The sequence below is a fragment of the Struthio camelus genome, chromosome 5 (assembly GCF_040807025.1).
Source record: "Struthio camelus isolate bStrCam1 chromosome 5, bStrCam1.hap1, whole genome shotgun sequence".
Lineage (NCBI taxonomy): Eukaryota > Metazoa > Chordata > Aves > Struthioniformes > Struthionidae > Struthio > Struthio camelus.
The window spans coordinates 74,032,484-74,060,179 of record NC_090946.1 but is presented as its reverse complement, the minus strand read 5'-3'; the positions used below and the strand labels follow the sequence as shown (position 1 = coordinate 74,060,179).

Here is a 27,696-nt window from a genome sequence, read left to right as displayed (position 1 = left end):
CATGCTACTAGGAAGTATTGAAGACAACCCACAAATAAATTTTTCTTGATTCTTTCCCCAACCACATTTTTTTTTCTTTCTTTTTTTTTTTTTTTTTTTTAATAGAACATGGTCACTTTTTCTTTTGGGAATCTCTTTCTTTTTCCTTAAAAAGGAAAAATCAGATTAACAAAACTATAGGTGGCCATTACATTCATGGCTTGTTTCCATATTTCAATGGTTTGGGGGGGGGGGGGGGAGCCCGGAGGGGGGGATACCACACACTAAACATTTCTCCACCATGCAAAAAACATTAAGTTTTTAGGCCTTAAAGAAATTCCTGTAAGTATGGTATACAACAAAATGGCTAGATCGCACTTAGGAAGATAACAGTTTTTTTCTTTATTATTCAAATAACAATAAAAACCTAAACACTTCCCTTTTCCCTTGTGGTTTATAGACTATAAATCAAAATATGCGTCCAGAGTCTCCAAAACGGAGGAAGGAGTGGGAGCAATAAATATGGCATACTTTTGAAGGACCTAGTTTTCAGACTCAAGTCTTGAAACTTCAAGCTCCTTGACGGGTGTCAAGTTAACAGTGATCGAAAACATTTTGCTCTACTTGTTCTAGGTTTCAAAAAATTTCTGTCTCTGACTTGTTATTAGAACAGCTTTTAAAAAAAAAAAAAGAGAGGGAAGGAAAAAGAGAGAGGGAGAGAGAACCCCAAAACAAAAATAAAAGTAAAGAAAAAGTAAAAGAAATGCTCCTGAAGGGAAAAATAATCTTCCAGCTGGCTAGCTTCATCTGAAGACACTTTCTTCTTTAATTGGAAAAAAAGAAGCAATATAGTAAAACTGTGAGTTCATCAAAACATTTCATCAGAAAGAAAACGCATAACTGAACTAATTTAAAAAGTATTTTGATCTGCCTGCCTAAGGTGGCCCCTATCTGTGTTGGTCCCAGATATAGCTGTCACCAAACACATCTATTATGTGATTCGCTTATTGTAAACAAGTGGCATTTTCACTTTTAACTCTGACTACTTTAAACCACTCCCAGTTAATTCGGGAGCAGCAACGGGAATCAGAACTGCAATTACGAAGCAGACTGCTTGACCGAGTTCTGCAATGTGCAGAGCCAGACACATCTGATGCAATCACTTATTTATAACTTCTGCAACTTAAAGTGCTCTCCGTTGCTACAAATATTGGTATCAAGGGAAGTCAATATTTCCCCCTCCGCCACGCTTCATACATCACAGGTAATACGGCTTTGTTTGAAGGCTGACACGTTGCCTAACAGACTGCAAGCAATGTTCATGACAGAAAAGTCCTTTTGAGACTGGCGTAGCAACTGATACATACAACATGGAAATGCTGACCAGCAGCAGCCAGAAGTCAGCTTCTTAAACTGGAAAGTATTTCAAGTATGGCCAGTACAACAGAAGACCTGTATTTCTGGAAAGTTGGCATAACACAGTTGGCATATGAGAGATGTCAGACCTCAAATGCTACCATTTTTAAGAAGAGAAGGAATCTTCTTTACTGATCCAGTCCTCCAAGCAACCACAGATATACAATAGGTCCTGTATCCACAAGCATCAAGCTAAGCAACGACTTATTAACCCACAGCTCTCAGACAGATTTTCTTGTTTGGATGCAACTCTGCCAAAGAGGTTTCTGCCCTGAAGCTCTTGCTTTGCCTGAAGCCAGTGAGGGAGCAGTAAGCACCTTCAACAGTTGACATACTGAGCTAATCCAGTTGATTTTTTCTGAACAGAGTTAGGGAGTGCTCACATGAATTGGTCCACGCAGACAGTAACTTCCAGCAGAAAGCAATGATAGGCAGATATGGACAGTAACATCTTTTAACAGACCTTGCAGGGCTGGAAGAGGATATCTGTCCACAGCTTCAACTGGACAAACAAGCCAAGATACAACCCAGCTTCCTTGCACTTGCCATTTTCTAGAGAGAAGGTATAGCCAGCACTGCTTGGCATGGACTGTAAATCTTCATGAAATCTTTTCAAGTCTGAACATATTGATGTTCCGATTTGAAAGGGGGAAGAGGAGGACATACAACAAGAAGAGAGAATGCCTTTCTTTCCACCTCTACATCTAGGTTGGATTTGAACATCATGGAAAACATTTTCAACACATGGGTTGATGCACAAAGCCCCACCTCACCTGGCTATTTCTGCTATCTCTGCTGTTTGTGCCATGAAGTTGTAGGGATCCGGATGATCATCAAAGTCTTCATCATCATCTGTTTCTCTGCCGTTGTGTTTCTGCTTGCTCAGCCCAGAACCACGTATCCTTGGTGTTTGTGTGGCTGTTGAAGTATGGGAGCGTTTGTGTTTAGGGGAGCTGTGATTTGAGCCATATTCTTCCTCCGAAGTAGAAGTGTAATCTGAACCCTGTGGTCTCCGCCTTGATGCTTATAAAAAATGAATTGGTTTCAGACCAAGAAAAGTAGCAAAGAATTACTACAAAAGGGTGAAAAGGTAACACAAAACTAGCCCAAGAACAGAAAGAAAGGAGAGTTTCTGTGCAGATTTTAGGTTAAACAACACATTCACCAGAGTTTATCTCAAACCATCTAAACCACGGCTCTGCCATCCGCTATACAAATTTGAAGTGAGAAATTCCGACAGAAAAGCAAAATGAATGTTATTAAATTCAATATATTAAATCATCATAGACTTAACTTTCCGTGCACAGAAGCTCTGTATGTAAGAAGCACATGTTTCAGACTCCTCATAGTACCCACAGAAGTCCTTTTCTAAGGAGAGCCCAATTTTCAAGCCTGCAGACACCCTACCAGTTAGCTGCAAGTACAAGCAAAAGGAGGCTTTTTCTAGGTGAAGCAGAGACTGTGGTGCTTGGTTTTATTTGCAAGAGTCCACACCTGCACGTTCTCCTCCTGCCTCCCAAAGCACCCTTAATGATATTCTACAGGAAAAACAAACAGAAGCTACCCATTTATCCCAACAGGTTCTGCAGACAGCCAGGTCCTCATTGTATGGGAAGTACTGAGATGGCCCGACAACAAATGCCTTATTTGAAAGCTAGGCTTCCCAGAGTCTGCTGTCTCACTATGGATGTTGTTTCATTCCCTTCCATCCTTCCCTGAAGAATGGAGATCTACCAAACACAGCAGCAGCCAAGTTGTTTAAAACTACAGTACTTAAAAGCTTCACTGTGTTACCAAGATTATCATAATACTAAATCACTGCAAGTAAATTAAGCTAGAATCATAAATCATATAAATAGAAATATTGAATTTGGCATAGAAGTTGTGGGTAGAAGCTATAGACAGTTACCATATAGAGAAGATAATATTCCCAGACATTATTAGCTCTGCTATAGCTATTTAAAGGTCTTGGCTTAGGATTAAAAAATATACATACAGAAAAATCAATCTGCTCATATTTCAGCTGTAGATACATATATACAAACACATAATATATATATATATATATTCATTTATTTATTTTAACACTAAGGTTTAGAATAAAGAGGTCACCCTGTCACTGAACAGGAATTTCAAAATTAAGAGCCTGATTTTCCATCCCCATATGCCAAGAGAAATCAGAACAAAGTCTCTCAGTATCATTCAAATCACACTGAATAAACAAATCACATACATGCAGGAGCAAGGGGAGGCAGGCTCTTCGCTTTCAAAATTGGTAACTTGGATTATTTTGACATGATAGGTATGTTTCACATAAAGTTGCTTCAGATCATGTGACAATCTACTGGCATTTCTTGTCTCCTGGCCAGATATTTCATTTTGTTCCTTCGTTAGCAAGACTAACTTTCTCCCACTGGGACAGCTGGAAACTATTGTGGTTAGCTAAATGTTTTAAGAAAACCTTGAATCAATTGGCCACATCTGCCTCCACAGTCGCAAGGCTTGAAACTCTGTATTTTCAATGGTTATTGCATCATGCTCAAAAATGTCTCGACAGCACAGTGCACTAGTCAAGGTTATCCAAGTTCCGCTTTTGTTCCAGGAGCGGGGTGCTAGCCGTTCATTCACAATATCTGCAATGTTAGTAGAGGAATGTGCATCACACAGTAGCTACCGGACTATGAAGCATGAAGTACATTAGCCCATTTACAGCTTGTGCAAGGTCCAGAATCCTATCAAGGAATTAGGAGGTTAGTATTTTAAGAGAAACTAATTCAAAGAAAGGATTAGCATCATCTGCTGTAACTACGCACATGGGAAGGTGTTAGTATGTTGCTACAAAGCTCTGGAAATCAAAAACCAATTCATTTAAAACAAGAACTGGCCAACTTTTATTATTTTTCTCCAAATTATTTGAAGTCTGTGGTCCAATAACAGGGAGGTGGGAACAGTACCTCCTGTCTGGAAAATTCTGACCACATTATATTGCTTTGGATTTGCAATTGTTTAATAAGAAAAAGTAATAGCAGCATAATCTCAGAAAAGGCAAGAGAAAAGACTTATCCACATTCTGATTTACATGCATATACGAATATGTGAGAAAAAAAAACATTAAAATAAAATGGAAGTGGGATGAGCCAAAACAATCCAAATTAAGACAAGCAGCAAATAACATTTTTAGCATGCAATAAAAATGAATAGTGCAAGAAAGATAATTATTTCAACTGTATGAAAGTATACGAAAAAGACACTTCCAGAATTCTAAGATCCCTTATGAAAATCACCGATCAGCTGAAAAGAACGTCTGTCCCTAAAGGCCTGAGAAATTCTGCCAAAGGGGTTCTTCCCATTCCTTTAACCCCCCCCTGCTATTCCTAAAAACCTAAGCAAACAGATATGGCTTTGCTGCATCCCTGGTAGGTCAAGGAGCCAGGGCATATTAGACCAAAGGCATAAATCATGTCCCAGGCAATGTCTGATTACAAATCTGCATACTAGAGCCGTCATCAGCATTGTCTCCACCTCTTAAATAAAGGCTGATTTAAACATGACACATGTTAATACTGCAAGGGTCTGTCCACAAAAGGCTGCTAATTGCACAGCTAGAAGGCAGGACAGCCCCCAAACCTCCTCCTTGCAGGGAGCAACTGTGCAGCTTCATTACCTATGACAAAAGGGAATGAAAACACACAGTGGAGGGAATCTCTTGGGGCAATCAAAATATAGTGTTCAGCTCCGCTTTTTGCATCTACAGAAAAAAAATAAGAAAACAGCCTTCAAAAAACAGGGCTATTGATTTCTTATTTTATTTTGATTTCAGATGCTTCCAAACTTGCCACCTTGGACATCAGCTATCATCAACATCATTGTAAGTTTTCTTGATGTAAACTGAGTCTTAAAAGTCAAAGAAAAGCAGAACAGAATCCCATGTAGCACGGGAAAAGAACTAATTTCTACCTTTATAACAACAACAAAAAATAAAAAGCTTATGTTCTCCAGTCAAATGGTAATCAGTTGCTTAAAAAACACAAGGGCACCACAAAAGAAAAGAAAAAGAGCTATTTGCAATATCTTTGCGGACAGCTCAGTAACATCTCACTGGGCATGAGAGGTGCTCTGCTGTCTCCAAACCCCACTGCACATGAAATATCACCCATGACTTTCTCTGGCACACGTTTATCAATGCAGACTCTTCCCTCCCTCCCCCTCCACAATCTTCTTCCCTCGTTTCCTTTTCCTACTCACCAACGCAGCGTTTTTATTATTGAGGTCAATCCTTGGTAACCCCGTGCAGCCCATAAATTAGAAACAGGGCAACATGGGAGAACCATAAAGCATAAGCACTTACTGGAAGAGGAGGAATACTTGACACTGCTGGAGCGGGTTCTGCTGAAAGGCTGCTTCGCCGAGCTGGCGGCTACCGTTTTCCTTGCCGCGGCTCTGACCTCTGAAACACCCGTCTTCCGGCAGGCTTCCACACTCCGGCCTGAAAACCCCGTCTTCGACTGCGCAGTTTCGGAGTCGCTTGGCACCGTAAATGAGCCAGCCCGTTTCCTTGGCATGGCGAGGATGTCGAGCCGGGAGAGCTTTTTAGTCTCCGTGGTTTGCTTGGACCCTGCAGCAGTGGCTTCGGGGTTGGAGGTTGTTTTCTCAGTATCAACGCACTCATTGTCTGAAGCGTCTCCCAGCCGGGCACGACGTAGCTTGGAGGCTCTTGTGGGCCGTGGGGTTGATAAACTGTTGGAGCGGGTGAGGACTTGCTGGATCTTCTGCACGTTCGATGTTGTTTTGCTCTGATCCTCTTTAGCAGCCTGCGTGAAAGGTTTCCTTCTTGGAATCGGCCTGGTTACCGAGTGCTCATGGTCAGAGGCCACTGCCTCAGGGACTGGCAGGTAGGGTAGGCTCGAGCTTCTCTCATCATCTGTAAAATCAAGCGACCCTCGAGCCCCGGCACTCCGCTTCATTTGGAAGCGTTTGGTCGCCTCTGCTCGGCTTGCTGTCTCCGGCACCTGCGCCTTTCGCTTTTCCGTCAACCTGTCCCGAGCGCTAGGCTGCCCGCACTGGTCCTGGATGGAAGGTGTGGAGGAAGATTTCTCCTTCTGCAAGCTAGCGACAGCTTTGCGTTTCGGGGCGCTCGTCGGGACGTTTTTGCCGCTCACTAAGCTGACTGTGCTGGCCGTGTCCACATCGGAGTCCCCGGACAAGGAGTCCTCCAGCTGACCAGCAGTTTCCGAGGGCTCCAGCTGCTGACTTTGACCAAGTAATTTGGCTTCCAGTGCTGCCAAGGCAGTTTCAGTGTCCTTAAGGAGAAGATGAGTGTCCTGACCAAAGTCCATACGAGTTGATCGAACAGCCTCTAAATCTTTAAGCAGAGGGTGACTTGAAATATGCGGAAGTTTATTTTGAGGAACAGCACTGCTCGATTTATCTTTGGTAAAACTTTCTTGTCTAACAAAAGACGACATCTCCTTTCCTGCTACATTTTCCTGATCTTGAGGAAGAGACTGATGAAGAGAAATAACCATTTTTCCTGCTGCATTAATGTAAGCACTAACATCTTTGACCGGTGGCTTTCCAGAAACAGGTGCCCCAGCAGCCTTGAAGGAAAACTCCTGATCCTTGCCTTCTTTCTCTGCTCGAGCATGGGACATGCTCAGAGAGAGCTTGGAGGGAATCCCCACATCGTTGCTGTCATCACCAATGTAGAAAGAAGTAGAAACTGGCTCACTTACAACTCTCATATTTGAAACTCGGGGGGCTCCCGGCTGCCGGCTCTCAGATTTTATGTCTTCCCCTGCCTGCTCTGGCATTTTATTGCTCTCTTTATATTTCCTGCCTTTTTCTGCGCTGAAGCCATCATCAGATCTGCTGGCATCACTGAGGCTATCCGGATCCAAGTCTTCTTGGATGAACAGTCGGCTGCTGGGATCGCTGTAGGCTTCCACGCAGTGATCCTTTACGATGCTTCTCTTTGTAACCTCGGAATAGGACTCCTGACAAATCAGAACTGTAGGCGTGGGACTGTCTGATTTATCGCTTGGTGGGAGTTGGGGAAGAAGGCGCCTTGTTCTCGAGGGCATGATGTTTTCTGGTTCCCCAGGTTTTGGAGCCACACTACTTTCTAAAGAGAGATAAACACACACTCGTCAAATATTTTACCACAGTATCTTATTTATTCAATTAGGGCTTGATCTTGCTAAGTGTGAGTCCACAAAAGCATTTACAACACACGTGCTTAAAATTAAGCTTGTGTTTAGTATGAACACCAACAGGATCAGGCTCTTTCTAAGTCTCTGCAGGTTTTTCTACACAGACACTGAAGATAAAAGTGTATTTAATCCCTCTGCTGGATCAGACTGCTCATCAGCACCTTCCATCTGAAATCCGGCCTTGACATTCTCACGTGATCTACCTCTCAATACAATCGCAAACATTTAGAAGCCATGCTATCAGTCTGCTGGCATCAATTTACCATGTATCAGGCCACAGGAAGGAGATGAATAGCCATGAGCCAAACCACTACAGAGATGCAGTACTCCGAGCGTCATTCTACACAGTGTAGCCCATTTCACTAAATGGATGGTGTTTTCCATAGCACAACTTCTTGTACGATCGTATCCCATAGTAGCGTCTCAGGAGAAAGACCGTAACAGTGAAGAGTCTTTGAATTAGAGCTCACTGCCCCAGCGTGGGCAGATTTGTCAGTATGGACACACTCCACAAAAAGAGTGCTCTTATATCTCCCACGTCACTGCTCAGGAGTTCCCATCTGCTGTCACCTTTAAATACCAGGACAACTGTTTCTCTGACTAAGGTAATATTTCATACACTGGAAGTCAGATTCTCACACAGGGTGAAAACTGTGGGAGTAATGCCTGAAATAAAGGTTTCCTCTTATTTTTATTGAGTTCGTTTGCAGCTGTTGTTCGTAACAACAAATATTTCCAACAAAAAAAGGGTGAAAAGGTTTACAAAAGCCAAAGTACTGTCACCCCTTCTTAGGTTTCTATAGGGCTTGGGGGCTTGTAAGCTGCCTTCCCAGTTGTGATGTGGGCCTGATCTCCTCTCACTCCCTCGCTCCCCTCCACGCCCAGTTTTCTATGCTGATCTCCGCACTTCAAACCTGCCACCAGCCCAGCAAATCCCAGAACTTCCTAAAATCCTCAGCACAGCCAGAGACACGAGAGAAGCACAAAAATGCCAAGCTATAAAGCACCAGTCAGCCATTTTTTCCAAGACAACTTGCAAAGGGCTTTTTTTCTAGCATTATAATACAGTCCAAAGAATCACACAGGGGTAGTTAATTCCCAAGGCCCTTATGATCTTTCTGCTTCCCACAGACCCTTTAGTCATGACAAATGTAACACTGAAGAACTTATTGAATGACTCTGAAATGCAAACCAGAGACTCTCTCCATGTTTGTTTAGGGTTCATCTTCCATATCCTTCCACTGGGAATTTACTCTGTCTTTCTCAGAGAATCTCTCCCCCAAATACATTAGCTAAAACAGAAAATAAGCCACAGCCAGACACATCCCCCTTTTCATAACGCCTCGCTTTAGATTCTTCAGCCTTCAAAAGGTAACGTTGGGATGAGACTTACCTGTACCACCATCACCCTGCCCAGAGACAGATCCAGAGTCAGAGTAACTATCCGCAAGGCTCGCCCACCTAGACACCCACTTCTGACTCCCTTGAGATGCTGCAGACATCTAAAACAAGTTGGGGAAGGCAGCGTTATAATGGCAGTTTTTGCGGCAAATCTTAGCCACCCAATCTTTCTTCTCATACAACCATCACTCAGTCTCCTCAAAAATGGAAATCAGTCCATGCATCACACTCCCTCCAGACAGAAAACCCACCTACACTTCCATCACCCCACTTCCAAATCCATCTGGACTGCCCATACCTGCATATCAGCCTGAGACCCACTCATAGCTTTTGAGGCAAATGCCTGGAGCAAGGGTGACTTCTGACTAGTGCCATTTTCACTGATTAGATGCTGATGAGAACCAGAGTCGTCTTTTTCACCTTTTATTATTGGCCTAAAGGCTGATGATATTCTGGAAAATTCAGGTGACTCGAGAACACCAAAAACCTGAAAGGGTGGTTGCATGGGAAAGATTAAAAAACAAGAAAACATAAACATTAGTCCAAAATCCAAATCCACAAAGCATTAGTCACATGTAAACTCTGATCCCAAATGGCCAGAAACACATGCCAATCCTTTCAGACAAACTAAATTCTCTACTCCTCAGTAGCAGTTTTAAATGCACTTAGTCATAGAATCCTACTCACACCCACCTTTTCTCCTTCCCTTGTTATTTCAGTGTACTGCCTTTAACAGTAGTAACTTTCGTAGACAGAGTCCATTTTCAGCCCTGAGAAATTTAAGATGAGCGTCACTAAAGCTCTCAGACAGCTAATTCATAGAAAATTTGAAACAAAAAAAAAACTGAAAAAAAAAAAAAACAGGGAAAACTTCATCTCCAAGGTCCTTCACAGACTGTAGCAGACTAGTAGACAGTGGGCTGACAAGGCCACCTTGAGTCGCCACATAAAGACCTGGGAACGGATTCACCTCTGACGCAAGGAGTGAGCTAGCTGGCTAGATCCTCTCTGGAGATAAACAGCCTCCGTTACAAGGATGAGCAAACCCATGCCTCAGAAGGGCTTGTTTGGCTTCCCTAGCTAGAAGTTCAGAGAAGGCGCCACCACAGAAGGCACCTAGATTCAGGCAGAGGTACCCACTCCAGAGTTCTCCACTCTCACTTCTACTAAGTGGTGAGCATGTGTGGCAGAGGGAGAGCAGAGTTACTCCAAAACCCCAGCAAAGCTGAAATGAGTATTATCTTTCTTCCTGGACAGAGAAACTGAGGTCCAGTTATTAGTTATTTCCCAATAACCTATATCTCACCAAGTCTACAGCAGAATCGGGAGCAGAACCTGGTCCACTCATCTGCCAAGATTACCCCTCTTCCTCAGAAATAATTGTGATTTTGTGGTATCTTCTCATATTCCCCCATCAGATCATTTCACTGTTTAATGTCAGGATTAGGGCCTTGCTTTGGCTGCAACACAAAGAACATCCTACCCTGCAAGCTTCCGATCACATTTCAAATAAGATGCAAAGAGCAAGTGCAATAAATAAATAAATAAATAAATCAGACAGATCTATGCACGCAGACCACCATATAAACAGCTAGCTCTAAAGTCAGATTCAGTTAAGGCTTCTTTTAAAGCTCACCATCTTCCTTCCTACGCTCGCTAAGTCTTCACAGCAACTTGCCAGTTGTCTTTTGATAATAAACAGCAGACGACAGTTAAACCTGAAAGTCATCCAAACTTTAGTTTGCCCTGGCGCTGCTTAGTTGGGTGGGTATTTTTAAGCCCCCCTCTCATCTATTTTTTTAGGTTATCATTCACTTTGCAAAATGCAAGCAAGTATAGATCCCTCTAGGATTGCCTTTGCCCCAGACCACACCCTTTGCTATCCGGACTAGCTGCCACTTGTCCTGCCAGCAAGCCCTACCTTTCTAACAAAGCAAAGCTAAATACAGAACCACCTACCTCTAAAGGCTTGCGAGAGATAAAGAAAACCAGCCCCTGGCCTGCGCCTCCTTTGGCCTACCGCGGGATGCAGCGTCAGCGATGGGCTGCAGCTCCTGTCTTCGGAGCAGCAGGCAGGAGGTGACGCAATGCAAAGGCAGGCTTGTGAGCAGTCCGAGAGAGCAGAGCTGCTCCCCTTCATCGCTCTTGGCAGGATCAGCTCAGTCTTTATCCTGAGCATGCTGTTGTCTTTCCCTCTAACATATAGCAAGCCCATTCTTGAACTTTTGCATCCAAATCCCATTTTGGTAGCAAAGCAGCTTTTTGCTTTGAGGTTACCTTGCCTTCTTGGTGGGGTTTTTGCTTGCTTGTGTTTCTTTTTTTGTTTGTTTGTTCACAACTGCACACCTATCCTTAGCATATATCAGCCAGGACACTTCCCCACCCCTAAATCTATAACCCCTCCGCACCCAACTCAAAAGGGAGCAGTCCTTCACGACAACAGCTAACAAAGTTGGGCCCTTCAGCACAAGCTGCAGGAGCCGGAGCCTTCAGTCCTCAACCTGCTGGCCAGTTCAGAAAAGCGGCATTTACCTGATCTATCATTTTTCGTGCTTCCTCCACCTCTTTATCCTGCGACTCTGTCTCAATGGTGTAGGTGCCCGTCTCACTCACGCTGTCTTCCTCATCATTCCTCCTGCCCTGGGCTGACTTTAACTCAGGAGATGGAGCAGTGGCAGATTCCGGTTCTGAGGATATAACCACGCGTGGAGCAACTGGCATGGGCAGAGGCACTGGTTTCTCAGCACTTGGCTTCCCAGACTGAGCAGTCTCCCGCAGGTACTCGGCCATAAAATCCTGAGCCATTTTAGACTTCCTCCCAACGCTCCCGTAAGTTTTAGCTGATGATCTGGAAGCAGAGGAGGAGGAAGAGTTGATCCTATCCTCTGTCTTCTCTCTCTTGAAGGAGCTAGCTCTTTGGGTCCCAGAAGAGATGTTACTTGGTTTGCCTGCCTGGGCCCCAACGTGGGACGGTGGTGCTGCACTTCCCAGCTTCTCCGCTGGCAACGTGCTCTTGCGCTTTTCAACCTTGGTCTTCATCCCCGGATCGGTGTCGCTCTGGGAGGAGTGAGCACTGTGCGTGAAGGACTGCGACCGCTTCTTCCGTGGGGTGTCCTCAAAGAACTCAATGACGAACGCCTGCTTGTTGTGCAGCATCTCGTGGGGATCGCGCCTCATCTGGCGCTGCAGCCTGGTTTGCTCTGTCGCACGTTCACTGCCGGTTGTTGTTTCCTTCTCTGCCTTGGGAGCCACAGGGTCTTCGGAATCGCTCTGCGTCCCGTCCTCGTGCCTATTGCCTAAAAACAAGTTGCATGGATTGGATTTTTATGTTCTCAGTTGCTGTGGCCCTGTCATTACCTTGCAACTGAAATTTATCTTTTCATTATAAAATTTATCTTTGAAAATTTATCTTTTCATACCTTCCCTATAAAATTAAACAACTCCAAACGTATCTACTGTGCTACAAGGACTGCGTCCCATCAAGCGAGAAAGAGATAAGGTAGCTGCCACGACCTCACCTTTTCACAACTGACTGGCTATCAACTTATTAATAACAATTTAAGAAATCATTTTAACTTTATGAGGTTTTGATTTTGTAACACTGATAATGTTAATGATGTCTTATCTTCTGTTTAATGATGCCTAATGTCTTGTGTGCTTCTTTTTTGCCATTTAAATAAAAACAAGCACATTATTTTGTTGTTCTGCCCAATTACCCTAGTCTAAGAACACCTCATTATGTTCTCTTCATTTTAGAGTAGAAATTTCTCTGCAGAATTGGGAAATAAACTCTGTGAATTGCATCCCACGGAACCAAATCCCCACGATGAAAAAGCCACGTGATCACTGCGTTCTGACTGTGTGCACCTCCGAGCACCTGCTTTACCCTCCTCTACAAAGGGGAATAAAACAGCAGCTAACAGAAAAGTGAACTTGCAGGTTTCTTTACTTTTTCTGAAGATTTTAGAGTTACCCCATGACAGCCCATGAGTCACACCGTCCTATTACCAGCCAAGCAAAGGCTAAATACTCAGAGTTAACTAAAAATAAGCTTAAGTTAATTTTCACTTATGTTAGAGACAACCGCCTTCATAACCTTTGCTTTGTTTCAATGATACTCTGCCCTTCAGGACCCTAGTTCAGGACTCTCAGGAAGAGAGTAAGTTAAAGTAAAACAAAAAACAAACCTTTTTTTGAAGAAGGAAACAGGTGTGAAGGCACACAACACGACTCAGCCAAGGACTGGGAACCTGTCATCGGGAGAACGGGGAAAGAGGTCTCTGCGCTCTAGACTGTAACATGCAGCAAGATATACTGGCTAAAATACCACGTGTTTGAAAAGAGAACTGCTCAAACCTCCTTTGCAAGTTCTCCAGACACAGGGTGAAGACCATTTATTACCTTGAGTTAGCTGTGAAAGATTAGAATTTAATACAAGAACCATTCAAACCCAGGAGTCAGGCATCTGAAGAGTTTCCTAACACCTTCCTGAAGAAAGCCAGCAGACCTTGCATTGTGCCCTAAAGGCTGATAAGCCTGGTCCTTGTAAGGGAAAGTTCTTAGATTAAAGGGTCATGGCTAAGAGCTCCGCTGGTGAGGATGCAAGGAAAAGGACCAGCTGTGCCTACAAACGCCCCAGCAGAACACCACGTACCTCCCAAAGAGCTAGGGCCCAACTCTCTAGTCTTGATATCAGGCTTTATGTTCACTATGCTGTTCCTGAAAGTGAACAAATGTTACTAAAGAACCACAATGGTGGGTGTCTTAGTGTTCCTGGAGACCCAAAGTTGGTAAGCAGCCAACTGTAGCCTCCAAGACAACTTCAAAATTCACCCCACAGGAAGAACGTGTTACACAGCTATCCAGACTGTCGCAAATAAATGGCACGCTGTCCTCTGCCAAAGAGGCAGATAAACTCCTTGGGACACCAACACTGTAATTTTTATTCAAATGCCCAAATAGTTGATTTTCTGATATGCAAATTATGCATTAAAATACCTCAATTTCTTTCTATGCCTCATGGACAGCAAAGAGGCAAGTGTAGTCTAGTGCTCTAGACTCTCTTTGTGCATCACGCAGGAAAATGCTAGGAAGAGCAGCAGCCGCCAAACTCTTTTAGTAGTTCTGCTCTCGCCTTCTGGAAAAAACTAAAGTGCGTTTGTACCCCCTGCAGACAAGGCTCTCCAGCAAGTCAATAAAATCTAAAATCTCAATGATAAAAATGAAAGATAAAACCTACCATCTACTGAAAAGAAGACCTTAAATAATCAGGCAGGGCAGCTCAGCGATGACAAAAGAGTTCAATTTCTATGTCATGCCAAACCCCAGGGCTGGATATGTTAGACCTTCTTGACCATAGAGACTTCTCAGAAACTGTACGCAAAACAGCAAGTTGGAGGCATAATAGGTAAAACTCTTCATATTACAAGGGGGATTTCTTCAACAAGGACTGAGCAAATACTCCTTTGAGGGAAAATAAAAGTAGTGCTCTCTTTTAAAGATGTGTTAACCTCAAGCACAGGTGGGTCGGTAGCCTTTAATACGACTTCATCAGTCAAAGGCCCAGTTTGAAACAATAGTTCCCCAGCACTGCAAGGCCTCCAAATACAAAGGCAATGAGAATTCAGGAAGCAGTGGACTTCTCCTAGTTGTTCAGTGCATGCTCCAAGAAAGGCTCCCAAGCAAACCCAGATCTTGCAAAAAGTAAAAATCACTGCTCCCACCAGCTGCTCTAAGCACTGAGCTCCAAACCACACCTCACACCCTTGAAATTCCCCAAAGAATTCCTCACAGTAACACACTTAAAAGAACACAGGTCCATGAAACCTGGAGTTGTCAAACAGAGCAGGATTTCAGAGAAGCTTTAGTTTAAAGAAGAAATCTTCTTCCACAAGCACAACCGTTTCCTCCAGTGGTGACCATGTACATCTCCATTCTGTCACCAGTCTCCAAGTCAGAACCTCTGGTTTTCAACCCAAGAGGCTCTTGTCATCACAGCCATCAGCAGTTAGCCACAATTAGCGTCTTCTACACTACATCTAAAAAACAAAACTCATTCCTTAACTAGCAGAAGCCAAGAGAAGAAAAACCACGGGTATACCTGTGTTTACCAGTCTGCCTGACCACATGAAGGTAATTACAGACATTTACAAATCAAAATCCTTTTTTCATCACTGTTGTTGCTGAGCTGGCGTTATAGGTGTGGAAGAACCAGATTAGACGGTCCCCAGGCCAGCACCATACATGGCTTCAGGGCTGGACAAAAAGCCTCCTAACCGGGTTTGAAAACTTTAACAGTCATTAAAAAAAATTTTTTAAAAATTCTTCATTTTGCAAGTTGGGGGCAGAGATAAGTCAGTGCAATTTTCCTTGATAAGAGAAGGGTTTCCCCCTTTATTATGCTGCTGTGACACAGCCAGCAGAGAACCCTGTCCATGTGACAAGACATTCACTCACCTTTAAGTGTCCTCACATGAACTGGCAGGTCACTCTTTGTACTGTACACATCGTCTCCTGGAGACTGTCGTCTCATCAAGCTGGGGTCATTCTGGACAAGCCAGTCAGCCACTTTGCTCTCTGCTGACATTACTTCTGTATGAGCGGGTTCCTTACTAAATGGTCTTCTCTGTCTGAGCGAAAATTTAGTTACGTGATCTTTTATCTTTATTTTACCGGGGGTACCATCATCAAATTCAATGGTGAAAGAGGCATGACTTTGCACAACCGGGGGCACTACAGCATCAACATCCTTTGTTGGGATTTCATGGAGCTGTGTTTCCGGAGATTTTGATGGCTGCTGAAATTCTTTAGTTGGGATCTCAAAGTAACTTGGCTCTCTCCGAAAAGCAAACACAGATTGTTCTTGGGAATCTCTATAAGCAGAAATGTTACCATTCAGTTCCTCTTCATGTTGGGTTATCTCTTTTGATCTTTCTACAAAAAAGGGGGGGAGGGAGGATGCAAAAAAACATTAAATTCACAAGCAAACATTAGTTGAAGTTGTTAAAATGAATGGTGGCATTTTAAGGTTTCTGCATGCCTGGGCTGATGTGGACAGGAGATATCCTGTTTCACCCCACTGAATTCACTTCCACTTAAAACAGCTGCTCATGCTTCTACAGTGTCATTTCACAGGAAAAGCTTGAGTATGCAAAGCTAATCACGGGCAAGTGTTCGCTGGATAAAGGCTTAATCCTGTAATATCCCCAAGGATACAAATACATCCTTTCAGTAGTACCCAAACCCCTTGGCCAGGTGGGTCATTTCACTTATTTCAATTTCTTGGCAACACTGCATATCACAACCCCCCTCTATCAGATATACTGTACATGCACAGAAGTTAAACACTGCTTTGTGCAGTAAAACGTATGCTTGATAGAAGCATCAGATTTACTGCACAGATTAAAAAAAAAAAATACATCTTTCAAGCATATAGATTCACAATAATGGGAGTAGGAAGGCTTCCAAGGACGATGAGGTGAGAAAGAGAGAGCTTTCTGGTCAATCAAATCTATGCACCTGCTCTTAATTTGCCCCTAAAACAAGAAACTCCTGGGAGATGGGCATGCACTGTATGGATTATTCACATTCATATTATTCACATACATATGACCACAGATACAGCACTGCTGTATAAATAGGTCTCCAACCAGCTTAGCAAGGCTTTTTTCATACATACTGAAGTAGTCCACAACTGTTGCTTATAACCTTCATATATTTTAGGGGAAACATTTTATTTCTCCTCATTTTGGTTTCACTGGCAGCAATCTACACATAGCAACGTGCAAATATGAGTACAAAAAGGTAGTAACTGAAGTTTTAAAAGCAGAATGTCTTTGCGCAGCTAAGATCAAAAGCATGCAGCAATTCTATCCCCTCCCTAAGAGATGATTTGCATTACCTGAGTAATGTTCCTCTTGTCTTCTGTCCTCCTTGTTATTTGCATCATCCTCCCCCCACCAGGAGGGCTGGCCATAAAGAGGGGTGCGGTAGGTACTGGTCTCTAGGAAGAGGATAAGCAAATACTTTGACACAGAAAACATCTATTTCCCAGGTTCACAGAAGTTAGGCACATCCCATAAAGGGAAAAATAGCGGAGTAAGATGAGATGACATATCCATTATATTGCAGTTATAACAACCACAAATCGTATGTAACAATTACGTTCAGGACTTCTTTCCCTTTTTTTTCTTTTTTTTTTTTTTTTCTTTTAAAAACATTCTGCTACAAGATGCAGATCCCAGCTACATTCAGTTTCTTTCATACCTGTATTTCCCAAGTAGTGGCTTCCCTCTCTTATTAGCCTAATTATTCACAGGAAGTGGAAAGAGCGCTGCCCTTTCTGGCCCCACCATGTATTGGGATGTTGTGAGGTCAGGGATTTTCTCCAGTTATTCACCACTCTCTCCCCCTCCCCCCCCCCAAATGATACACATCGCACAACAGGAAATTCTTAAGTGCTAAAAATTTAAGGAAAATGGCAAAATCCTTTCCTTATGCATACAAAAAGGAAGTAAACTCCCACTCTCAAAAGATTACAGTCAAAGGAGGCAGATTCTAGAGTCAGTGCAGGACAGTGATTTTTCTCCTGGTGAAGCTTCCTTTAGGAGCGCTACGTTTCAATTATTTTCTCTGCTTAGTGAGCAGTCGGAGAAAAATCAGGGCTTCATCACAACAAGTATCCAAAGGAACTGATCCACTGCTACTCATTCAACCGTTTATCTCCCGCAAAACAAGATTATATTTTCGGCATGCCTTGGGCTGCTGCTGCTCATATTACAAGTAAAAAGAATGCACTTCAATCTACCTGTGGAAATAGTTGTTATTATGATTTTATAATAGTTGAAGAGAGGTAAATAAAATAGCTTTTGTTCTTTCACGTTAAGGTGACAGCGGCACAAATACAGATCAGGGGCTCAGGCTAACACAAAGAGATGTTCCAGTACTGTTAGCAGCTTCTGCCTCCATCCATAACAGCCATCAGCACACGCTTTACTGGACACGTCTTTAACCCTGGCTCCAGCTACGGAGGCACAGTCGAGCTTCTACTGCCAGCTACTGCTCAGTTTGTGGTTCTAAACCACACGCTGCTCTGTTTAAAGGAGCCCTCAACAGCTCTGCAATTTTGCATTCCCTAGTTTAACAGGGACATGACAGAAAGCAGTTGTTAATATGGTCAAGGGAATGAAGAGAGGAAGGGGAATTAAGTAAGGCAAAGAAAAAAGAAGCCTAATTCTATGCTGTTGTTTCTAACGCTACACAAATCCAATGACCACTATTTCAGGGTTTTTTTTTTTTTTCCTAGAACACTTCCATAAATATATATGCTCATACATTCATACTCCACAGGCAAAAACTGTGCTTTACAGATGCAGCCCACTAGCCCTTTCCAAGGGATCTTCTTCATGTTTCAAAATTAAACACGCTGCCTCCCTTCACATTGACGATCAAAAGAGGTTGCAAATATTACTCCTTTCTGCCTAGAGTGCACAGAAGATAAACTATATTCCCGTTATGTAGGTGGACTTTGAAAGTTCAAAGGAGGAAGCATTTCTCACTGTGAATAAACTGGAATTGCCAAGCAATATGTTGCATAACTGAGGATGGGTAAAACACTTTAGGTAGAGAAGGGTGAAAAAAAAAAAAAAGGAAAAAGAAAAAACACTATTCAAAAGCTTGTCAATGAACAGAGGAACCCAAACGTACTGTGTCTGCTAGGCTGAGATCATCTGTCATTTAGGCTAGTCGAAACCCATCATCCTCTCTTCACACCACAAATCCTCTGCCAGATCATCCACCCCAACCATGTGGGTTTCACTTTACCCATGTCCCAGGGAATACCTTTTGGGTACGCACTGCAATGGACTACCACCCTCTGAAGTGCAATATTAACCTTGGGGTTCATCGCCAAATGGTAGTCAGGGCTGGGAAAAGGATACCAGGACTCCAGGGTTACGGGCAAATCTATTAACAAGTTAAATGTGTCTAAGATGATTCATGGCTAAAGCTCCAATGGGCACTTTGAAGGGCTCAAATCTGAAGAGATGCATGAGATTTTGGAGGCTTGTCTTGGATTAATAAAATCAACTCTGACAAGCTCATTAGCGATTACTGTTAGGTTGCTGGTGGAATAAATCCTGAAAATACCGCTCTGCAAATGAAATGCGAAGAGACAAAGTGAGCTAAAACAGCTCAGTGAGGGCACCCATCCTGCAGGACAGATCTCTTCCCAGTCTCTTTTCCAATCCTGAGAACTGTGTTCCTTGCACAAGACACAGGAGCTATTGCCTTCACCCCCAGAGCTTTTCTACTACAGGGATAAAGGCAGCTGGAGGAGCAACTTAATCTAGGTCAAACTTTTTGGTTGAAAGGGAACGTTGGGATGACAAAAGAAAGCACAAAGAAAAAAAAAGGATTTAGAAAGAATGATTAGCCAGTTCCTCTATCTTCTTCAAGTCGTCCCCTCTAAACCTAGAGAGGCCCTGCGAGGCATTTGGGAATCCCCAAAATTCCCTCTCTGAGAAATGCTAGCTAGCATAAGGCCAAAAACCCGGGGCATATCAAGGAGCCGTTACAGTCAGCACATCAGGTTCAGCAGAGCGCACAGACCCAGGGGCCACGCCAGTGGGAGGCCACTTTAGAGTAGTCCCAAGCCCGCTCTCACTGCATCCTGGCAGAAGCCACAACCTGCCCTCCAGGTCCAAGGGGCATGACACGAGCTTACATGGCTTCCCTTGACACACTGTCATAGTGTGCGTTCAGCACGATGTCTCTGTTCACTTCTGTGTTATTTTTCATTGTTTCCCTCTCCCAGCCTCCACAAATAAACTGGAGCTTCATTGCTTCATTTTAAAGAACGCAAAAAGCACAGATGGGAAGCTGAGGAGTCAATATCTTGCTACTCAGGGACGGTTTCAGTATTTTAAGAGCAATTAATGTTTCCACTGAGCCTTCAAATTAATTTGCATTTTGCACAACAACTTTATCAAGTGACACAGATGCCCTAATTCTCACCTACTGCTAAAAGTGGCCAGAGCCTGAGCTAGCATAAATTTTCCACAGTTTCAGAAGAGCTACGTGAATTTGCTGCCCTGCTCCCAACAGAAACTACTGCCCCTTCTTATTTGCCAGCACAACGGACCCAGTGGCCTCTCCCCCTTCCAGCTCTAACAAGCTAACGTTGTTTAAAAAAAAGAAAATAAAAAGCTAAAGAATGGAGCTAAAACAGATGGCTGGGACAGAAGCAGGCCAGGGAGCAGCTACATATGCAGCTGAGCCAGCAGATCCAAGGGGCTTTGCTCTCTGCCAGCAGGGATGCATTTTGGGTAGCAACCTCAACCTGGACCAGCAGCACCCAGAGCAGCAGGTCTGCCTGTGTCCTGATATACACACTGCTCTGAACCTACAGATCGTCTACTGTATTTTATGGTGTCTGCTAAGAGCTCCTGGGACTCCACAGAGGCTCACGGCTTGCCCGAGTCAGTGAGGAAGCAAGGAACACCAATGAAAACTACCTACTCAGTCATTTTAATGATATTAGACTTCTTCCAACTGATGGCAGCTCGTTACCACCTCTCTCGACTCCATGCCAGGCTGGCCAGATGGTGCCAATTCATTTAGACGTATTTCTTGGCTCATCAATTCAGGCAGACAGCCTGAAAACCATCCTTTCAGAGAACCGAACTGAGGTCAGTACAAGCACTCAGCCAGACAAATACTGAGCTATCGGTGACAGTGTAATACAGAAAAGACCACTGACATGCACATGTTCTCCTCCTGGATTTCAGTCTTTGGGGCAGTCATTCAAGAAAAAAATAAAGGCTGTTTTAGCACAGAACAAGGGAGGTCCGTTTGTTTAACAAGTCTGACAAGAACGCGGCCTGTTAAATTAATAGAGGGCTATTGATCATCTGAAGGAAAGATACCACAATACAAGAAAACGACATGTTTGAAGGGGGTATATTTATGGAGAAGTGAATCACAGAGTAACACAAGGGCAAGACCAAAAATACAGTCCAGGTAACAAAGGGAGAAGAAGAAAGCCTGTGGTAACACAGCTTTCTACCAGCAAGGGGGTAGAACAGCTTTCATGACGAACATGCAGCTCCCATCACAGAAGGGTTTGATTTCCTTTGAAGAAGGGCTCTCCCACCAGCTGCCTGGCTGGGACAGCACTGAGGGCTGCGCTTCACTCAAGTCCTCGGAAAGCTTCAAACACTCGTGAGAGAGAGACAGACAACAGTGGCACATTTCTTTGCTGACAGAGGCACACACAGCTTTGAAGCTTGCTACAGCAAGTCATTAACAAAAGCACGAGAAACCCAGCTTGCTCTAAGTCAAGCTGTTTTTGATTCATTATTAATAACACAAATGTCCATCTTAGAAGATGCAGAGTAGGCTTCTTATGGCAGAGGCCTTGGGGGAAAAAAAGATGAACTAGCTTTAACATTTTAAAACTAATCCCTGACGTCTCTGGTTTCTTTCCTGCTCTCCCAAACAGAGGATTCTAACCTAGCAGGAATAAACATAAAGCAATTCTTTGGCTCTCCACTGCAATGTTTACTTTGTGTGCGTTGCAAACCTAAACCCTGGTCTTTTTTTTTTTCCTTCCCCCCCCCCCCCCCCTTCAAAACTGCCATGAACACACACAAATCCTGGAGGCTTTCAAATCCAACTGATATTCACAAATTTATTTGTACTAATTAAATGGTCAAGCCTTTAACATGCTGCAGATACCACCAAACTAGCTCAGAGCAGAAGCAGATACACCACTACCATCCTAAATTAGAGGCCAGAGAAGAGCTGTGCGTCTAAGCAACTATTACTATGATCTCATGGAGAAAGCAGCCGAAGACCATGGAAACCACTCCACAACTAGGCACAAATCCCTTCCATCCAAGCTGCCTGCTGACCTCAGCACTGGACACCGACAAGACTTTCCAGTTATCTGTTCTGTTTAAACTGCTCCATAATTATACCAACATTAACCAGTGCGCAAGCCTGTTTCACAGAACCATGGAGAAACTCAAGTCATGCCCTTGCGTTTGATGATGCCCATTTCAGCTGGAAGCTGTGGACAGCCTCCACCCCTGGAAACTCAGGTCTGTAGTCATCAGGTTTAGCATTATCTAGTGCCATGAGCCTTTGAGGGCTTTAAAAAAAAAAAAAAACAAAAAAAAAACCACACCAGTGTATTTTATGACCAGTCTGAAGATTAACTATGTGCTGAGATCAGAAGACCATAAAGTAGCTTATGTCATTCAGTACTTCAATCCAGGTAGCAACAGATGGTGACTGCGACAGAGGCTTAAAACCTGCTCGGTGCAAGGCTGTACCTGGCCTTCTGATCGCTTAAGGCTTTAAACATGCGAGCTGATGGCTATTTTTGACATTAACTAGCTAAACTGTGGGCACTTTTCTTATTCATATCAACATCTAACCCACAGACCTTACCAAATTCCTCCCCTGGAAAAACATTTCACAAAGGCTGGTGATTTTCTGCTTACAGGCCACATACACCAAAAAGCTGCAAGTTCAGCAGCATAAAGAATAAATGGCTTAGCTGTTTCCAATTCAATCGGTTGGATGTCTTTATCTCCACCCCTCACCTCCTCCCGTTTCTAACCAGGTCTAATTGTTCACATCGTTTTGTTCAGCCTCTTCCCTCCAAGCCTGCATTCCCTCTGCCTCTTTTCCACCAGGGCTCTGGGAAGTGATCCTTCTAAAGGCCTTTGTCACTCCAGACCTTGCTTTAATGAGTCAATGCAAATTCCCAAATACCTTCAGGCTTAGCAAGACAGGTCTCTCTCCAAAGCCTCTTTTTCCACTCGCACTGAGCAAGCCCACTCCCCCCATAAGATACTATATTCCTCTTTCCACTAGTCATTTTAAACTGCTGCCACTTCTCCAAGCAGCAGAGAAAAACTGTGCATGCATGTAGCTAAATACAAGATGAATTAGTCATGTGGCAGATGAAATACAAACCCACTAATCATTCTGCTCATGTGACAGAGATGCGTTCCAAAGAGGTTCACACTCCTTCCCTTGCTTCCACGGGTTTCAGTCCAGGCCATCAAAATACCTCCAACAAAATATCCTCACTTCCTCCATCTTTCAGTGGGTTTAGCAGCACTTCACAGGAGGTTTTTCACATCTGGCTGTCAGTCCTACTGAAGGCAACATACTTCATCAGCGGCCCCCAGTAAGTACTCACAGCCCTTTTTCCTTCCAACTTCTGGCCTGTGCCTACTAACCATGATAAAAATGTAATGCAGGTCCGTGAACCATGCACCAGAGAAACGGGTCATGCTGCTGAAGAGCCACTCAACGTCCTGACTTTGCAGATGTTCCCAAATATAAACAGCTTATGCTATTAGGTTAAAACTAACTAGTGCACGTTTTGGAAGATGACAAGAATAGAAATGAGAATGTTCATGGAACAGAAGCAAATTGGTTTGATTGCAGCCTTACAGATAGGTTATTGGCAAAGCTTTTCAAGAAGCCAGCACCCATTGCAGCACAGCTGGAGAGCTCTCCTCCCAGGAAAGTTCACCTCTTTTTACCCTCCACAGTGTCACAGTTAATCACCACCAATTCCATCCCTTTAACTTGTGAGGTCAAGTCACAAATGCCACATCCACAGGGGAGGGTGAAACACAAGCACATCTAAAGCAACATGAGGAATTGTTTCTCTGGCACAGGGAATGGGAGTCAGGTGCACAGATGTGTGTGCTTCCACGCACAGCTGGAGGTAAGAACCACAAGAACGGAGGCAAATGTACCAAAGAGAAATATTACACTGCTTTAGTACACTACATCAGCTTAGAGGGATTTTCACAAAGACAATAAACGGGAGATTAAGGTCAGCCAGTCCACTCCAGTTAGAGATCAGAAAACCTTAACAGCTCTCCCCAAAGTCGTACACAATTGTAGAAAGCTGCTGTATCAACCTCTAGGTCACCCTCTGCTCTTGGCAACAGACCGACTTTTATTCACCCGCCTCCTTCCTTGCATTCACCTCCTCTCTCCTTCCTCTGACAGGCCCACTTCACAGACAGGCAGGCTCTCTGCTAAATCTAAAACTTCTCAACCGCTCTGCCATCATGGCACTAGAAGACTGCTTCTGGCAAGTCCTCAATCACCAGGATGCTTTAAAACCACATTTGTTCCTCTACATCAAGCTGTAGACGGTCACTAACAGATATCTGAGCAGAACTGGAGGTGTGCCGGTGCGCATAGAGGAGATAGGAAGCTCAAACAAGTGAGAGAAGGCTGCTGGGGAGGTCTTGGCCCACCATGGTGGGGAACAGGGTAGAAGCAGGTGGCACTCATAGAATTCGACAGGGAAGGAACAGCACAGGGTTGAGCGGGCAGGAATAATAAAGGGGCTTTAAAGGGACGTAGCAATGGGTAAAGAAATGGGCAACAGAGGACATTTTTCAAATGGAACAGATTTACAGCAGTGAGCAATGAACCTGAAACAAACGTATCCCAGTCTGGCAATCAGTTTCAATCCCACATAATGGTGTGTGAAGAAATATAGTAATTCAAGACCATACCTTTTCTTTTTCTCCTCCCCTCAGCAAATTCCATGTTGCCTCTTTGCCTGCCTGCCAGTACCACACCATAGCAGCCATGCATTTTCTACTCTGAGTCACCACCGCTGTTCAAACACCAGTTCATGATTAGGAACTTAAAAACAGACCAGACAGGTGCCAAACCTGCTATGCCTGCAAGTTCTCCAGCATACACAAGATGGCAAGGCTTGCCTGAATCATTATGCCAGCAAATTTTTTGGAGGCTGAACCTTCAAAAACTGATAGTCTGAAATACTAAAAACAGAGCTTTAGGAAGACGACACTTCTGCAACTGCTCCTGTAAGTGAGCTATGACATTGCACTATGATTCTGACCTGGCACAGGGAATGAGCAGCATGTGGCTGTCCTGAATCTTGATTAACTGGTTCCTGAGCAAGTACCTGTAATTGCTTTCCTCTCTCCTTTCTCCAGCTTTGCTTGCGGGGATTCAGTGTAGACACCGTGCTCCATGGACTGCTCCGCCCTCTTCATTGCCGTGCCTTTGAAATTCATCTGAAGCTGGCTGGTGTACTTCTCATGCTGCAGAGACATAAGCAACAGCTTGCAGGGTGCCCCTGTGCTATACGTAGCACCCTATGATCCTCATACCACCACCCCACCCCACCAAAAGGATCATACAAAAGCAAACGCTGTGGCAATGTTCTGTAACAAGAAGAAAACACACCTGAGTAGAAGCTAAAGAACGGCAGAAATGCCAGCTGAAAGGCTTTCAAATACCTCATTTGGAAGATATTACGTGACAACTCTAGTCCATGAGAAGGTCATTGTGACTTAGCTCTGCAAACCAACTAATTAGGAAACCCTTTAAAGAGTAAACTGAGAACAATCAGAACTTATATCATTTTCCATTCCAGATTCAAATCCCGAAGTCCCCTTTGTTCTTAAAGCAGCATTATAAATTCTTGCAGGGCACTCATCTGCATTATCTCACTTTCTCTGTAAAGGCAATTAAAATATATTTTAATTACTTCTCTCCAAACTCTCTCCAGCTAGGAACGTTATTCTGCCTTAAAAAAGGTTCCATATTAACTTTAGGTATAGCAAATGATTTAATTAAAAGTGGATTTATTACAAGTAAGTTAATAAAAGGGTATACCTGTCAAGATTACCCCTGAGTAAATTCAATGAATCATTTACCCAATACTATCTGTTAATATCTATTCTGACCCTCTCAATGTCCTAAAAGTGGAACTGGGGCTAAGAGGACAGCACGTGCTGGCCAACAACTGATGCTTGGTGCTGATAGCCTAATCCTTCAGCTGTACAAGGACAGCTTTCCTGCCAGGAAGGGGTTGCTTTTCTGCCTTAGATAAGAGGATGCTAGAGTATTTTGTACCTGATCCTGAACGCTGTGGGTTTTTTTTTTTTTTTAAAAAAAAAAAAAACCACACTTTGCTGATAAGAGCACTGCTCAGTAAAGAAAAATTGGGAGCTTGAAGACAAAAATGAGAATATAAGAAGGAATAATTTAAGCAAACTTTAGCTGGCTGGAAGAAACGTGATGGAGCTGATTTAAGTTACCACACACCGAGGAAGGCATTCATGCCCCGCTTTTGGGAGAGAACAAATTCTGCTATGCTTCTACCAGAAGTTAATGTGTTGACTGTTCTTTAATATACTACAGCTCAGGAAACCTTTGCGGGCAGCTATTAAATCATAAATAACTTTATCTAGATGTTAGCACAGGAATAAGAGATCAGAGCTGAGATAACCGGGAAACATATCCCTCTCAAAGGAGGTTTTGTTAAAGGAAAGTTTTGTTAAGTATCACTCCAAGGAGAGCCTAACATTGTGGATACTGTTGCTGCCATCAAGACTGCTTAAAAACTTCTACACGGCCATCACTAGAGCACTCAAAAAAAATTGTAAAGCTGTAAAATGGCACCTTTAAATTGTGCAGCACTCTGTAGACACCACCATCTCTACACAAAAAAAAAAAAAAAAAACCTGCATCTGTACCCCCTTACCTTTAACGCTTCTTCAGGGACCTTGTGTTGAATTTGCTCCAGGACATACATGTTCGAATGTACAGAACTCATTAAGGAAAGAGCAAAGGAATCAGATGCACAGTGAAATCTCTCTCTTAGTCACTAAAAGGAAATAAGATGATAAAACTAGACAAGCTTAAAATACATGAGGTGCTAAAAGTTGTCCCCATTGCACGCCGCTGTGGTCTTTGCTGTGCACGTTTTGCGGCACAGCGTGAGATCACACCTGCTGGCCAGACCAAGCACTAAACGAAGAGCAGCACGTAACAGGAGCAGGACAGGGGAAGCTCTGGGGAGGACAAGCAGCTCAGTATGAGATGTGGGGAGCGATCCGAGCCATGACTCAACTCACTCCCTGCTCCTCTCCACCCTGTTGTCAGCTCCTGGCAGACTGCTCGATCCCCACAGTATCCCAGCCAAGATCAGTCTCACAGGCTCAGGACAAGGCAACGGAAGAGCGCAGCTCCCTGCAGAGACACCCAGGACTACAGGGCTCTCTTGCCCTGACAAGGCCTTTCAGTCACTGCAGTTTCCTGGATGAAAAGTAAATCAGGCCATGAGCTGCTGTGACCTCTTTGAAAAAGAGGCATTCAGTATGTTTTGAGTCCAGACAGCTGCGCAAAAAAATAAGGGAAGCATCTGGCAACGTCATCACGAACAACTCAGGACTGCACAGAGCAAAGGGGGGAAGAAAGAAACATGGAAAATATTAAACTAAAAATAAACCAAGCAATACTAGCATAGCAAGAAAACTCCACACAGTCTGCAAGTGAAGCTGTAATGGAAAAGAGACAAACACTCTTATGCAATAGAGCACAGCTGGCTCGGAGACCACAGGAGATGCTGCCATCCACACAGAGCCAGGCAAGGTGGACACAGAAAGTACTTCTGAAAAGACAGTACCAAGCAGCAAAGGAGAGTAAGAGATTATATCTGCTATAGTAATCTCAAAGATTCGAGTCTAAAACTCTCATTCGCTAAGTCTTCTTGCTGAGGGCAATAAATTCTCCAATTCATAAATGCAATCATTCATTTCACATGAATGTCCATGTAAGGGCTGCAGGACTAGGCACTTTACTCAGCTGCTTAATGCTCAGAATTGTTTTC

At 43.6% G+C, this 27,696-nt stretch overlaps 1 protein-coding gene across 4 annotated transcripts in view; it reads right to left on the bottom strand.

Moving 5' to 3' along the window:
- The window catches only part of CEP170B (centrosomal protein 170B), a 59,779-nt gene that overhangs the window by 13,626 nt on the left and 18,457 nt on the right, over positions 1 to 27,696 (bottom strand). For 2 of the 4 annotated variants that reach the window (XM_068947253.1, XM_068947252.1), the window contains 9 exons: positions 26,569 to 26,627; positions 24,982 to 25,120; positions 16,906 to 17,007; positions 15,462 to 15,938; positions 11,538 to 12,301; positions 9,304 to 9,492; positions 8,998 to 9,106; positions 5,744 to 7,516; positions 2,169 to 2,418 (listed from right to left, as the gene is read on the bottom strand). In XM_068947253.1, the coding sequence (XP_068803354.1) occupies positions 2,169 to 2,418; positions 5,744 to 7,516; positions 8,998 to 9,106; positions 9,304 to 9,492; positions 11,538 to 12,301; positions 15,462 to 15,938; positions 16,906 to 17,007; positions 24,982 to 25,120; positions 26,569 to 26,627 (3,862 nt within the window). Of the gene's footprint in view, positions 1 to 2,168; positions 2,419 to 5,743; positions 7,517 to 8,997; positions 9,107 to 9,303; positions 9,493 to 11,537; positions 12,302 to 13,192; positions 13,256 to 15,461; positions 15,939 to 16,905; positions 17,008 to 24,981; positions 25,121 to 26,568; positions 26,628 to 27,696 lie in introns of all 4 variants that reach the window. The other 2 variants (XM_068947254.1, XM_068947255.1) reach the window with 2 other exon arrangements.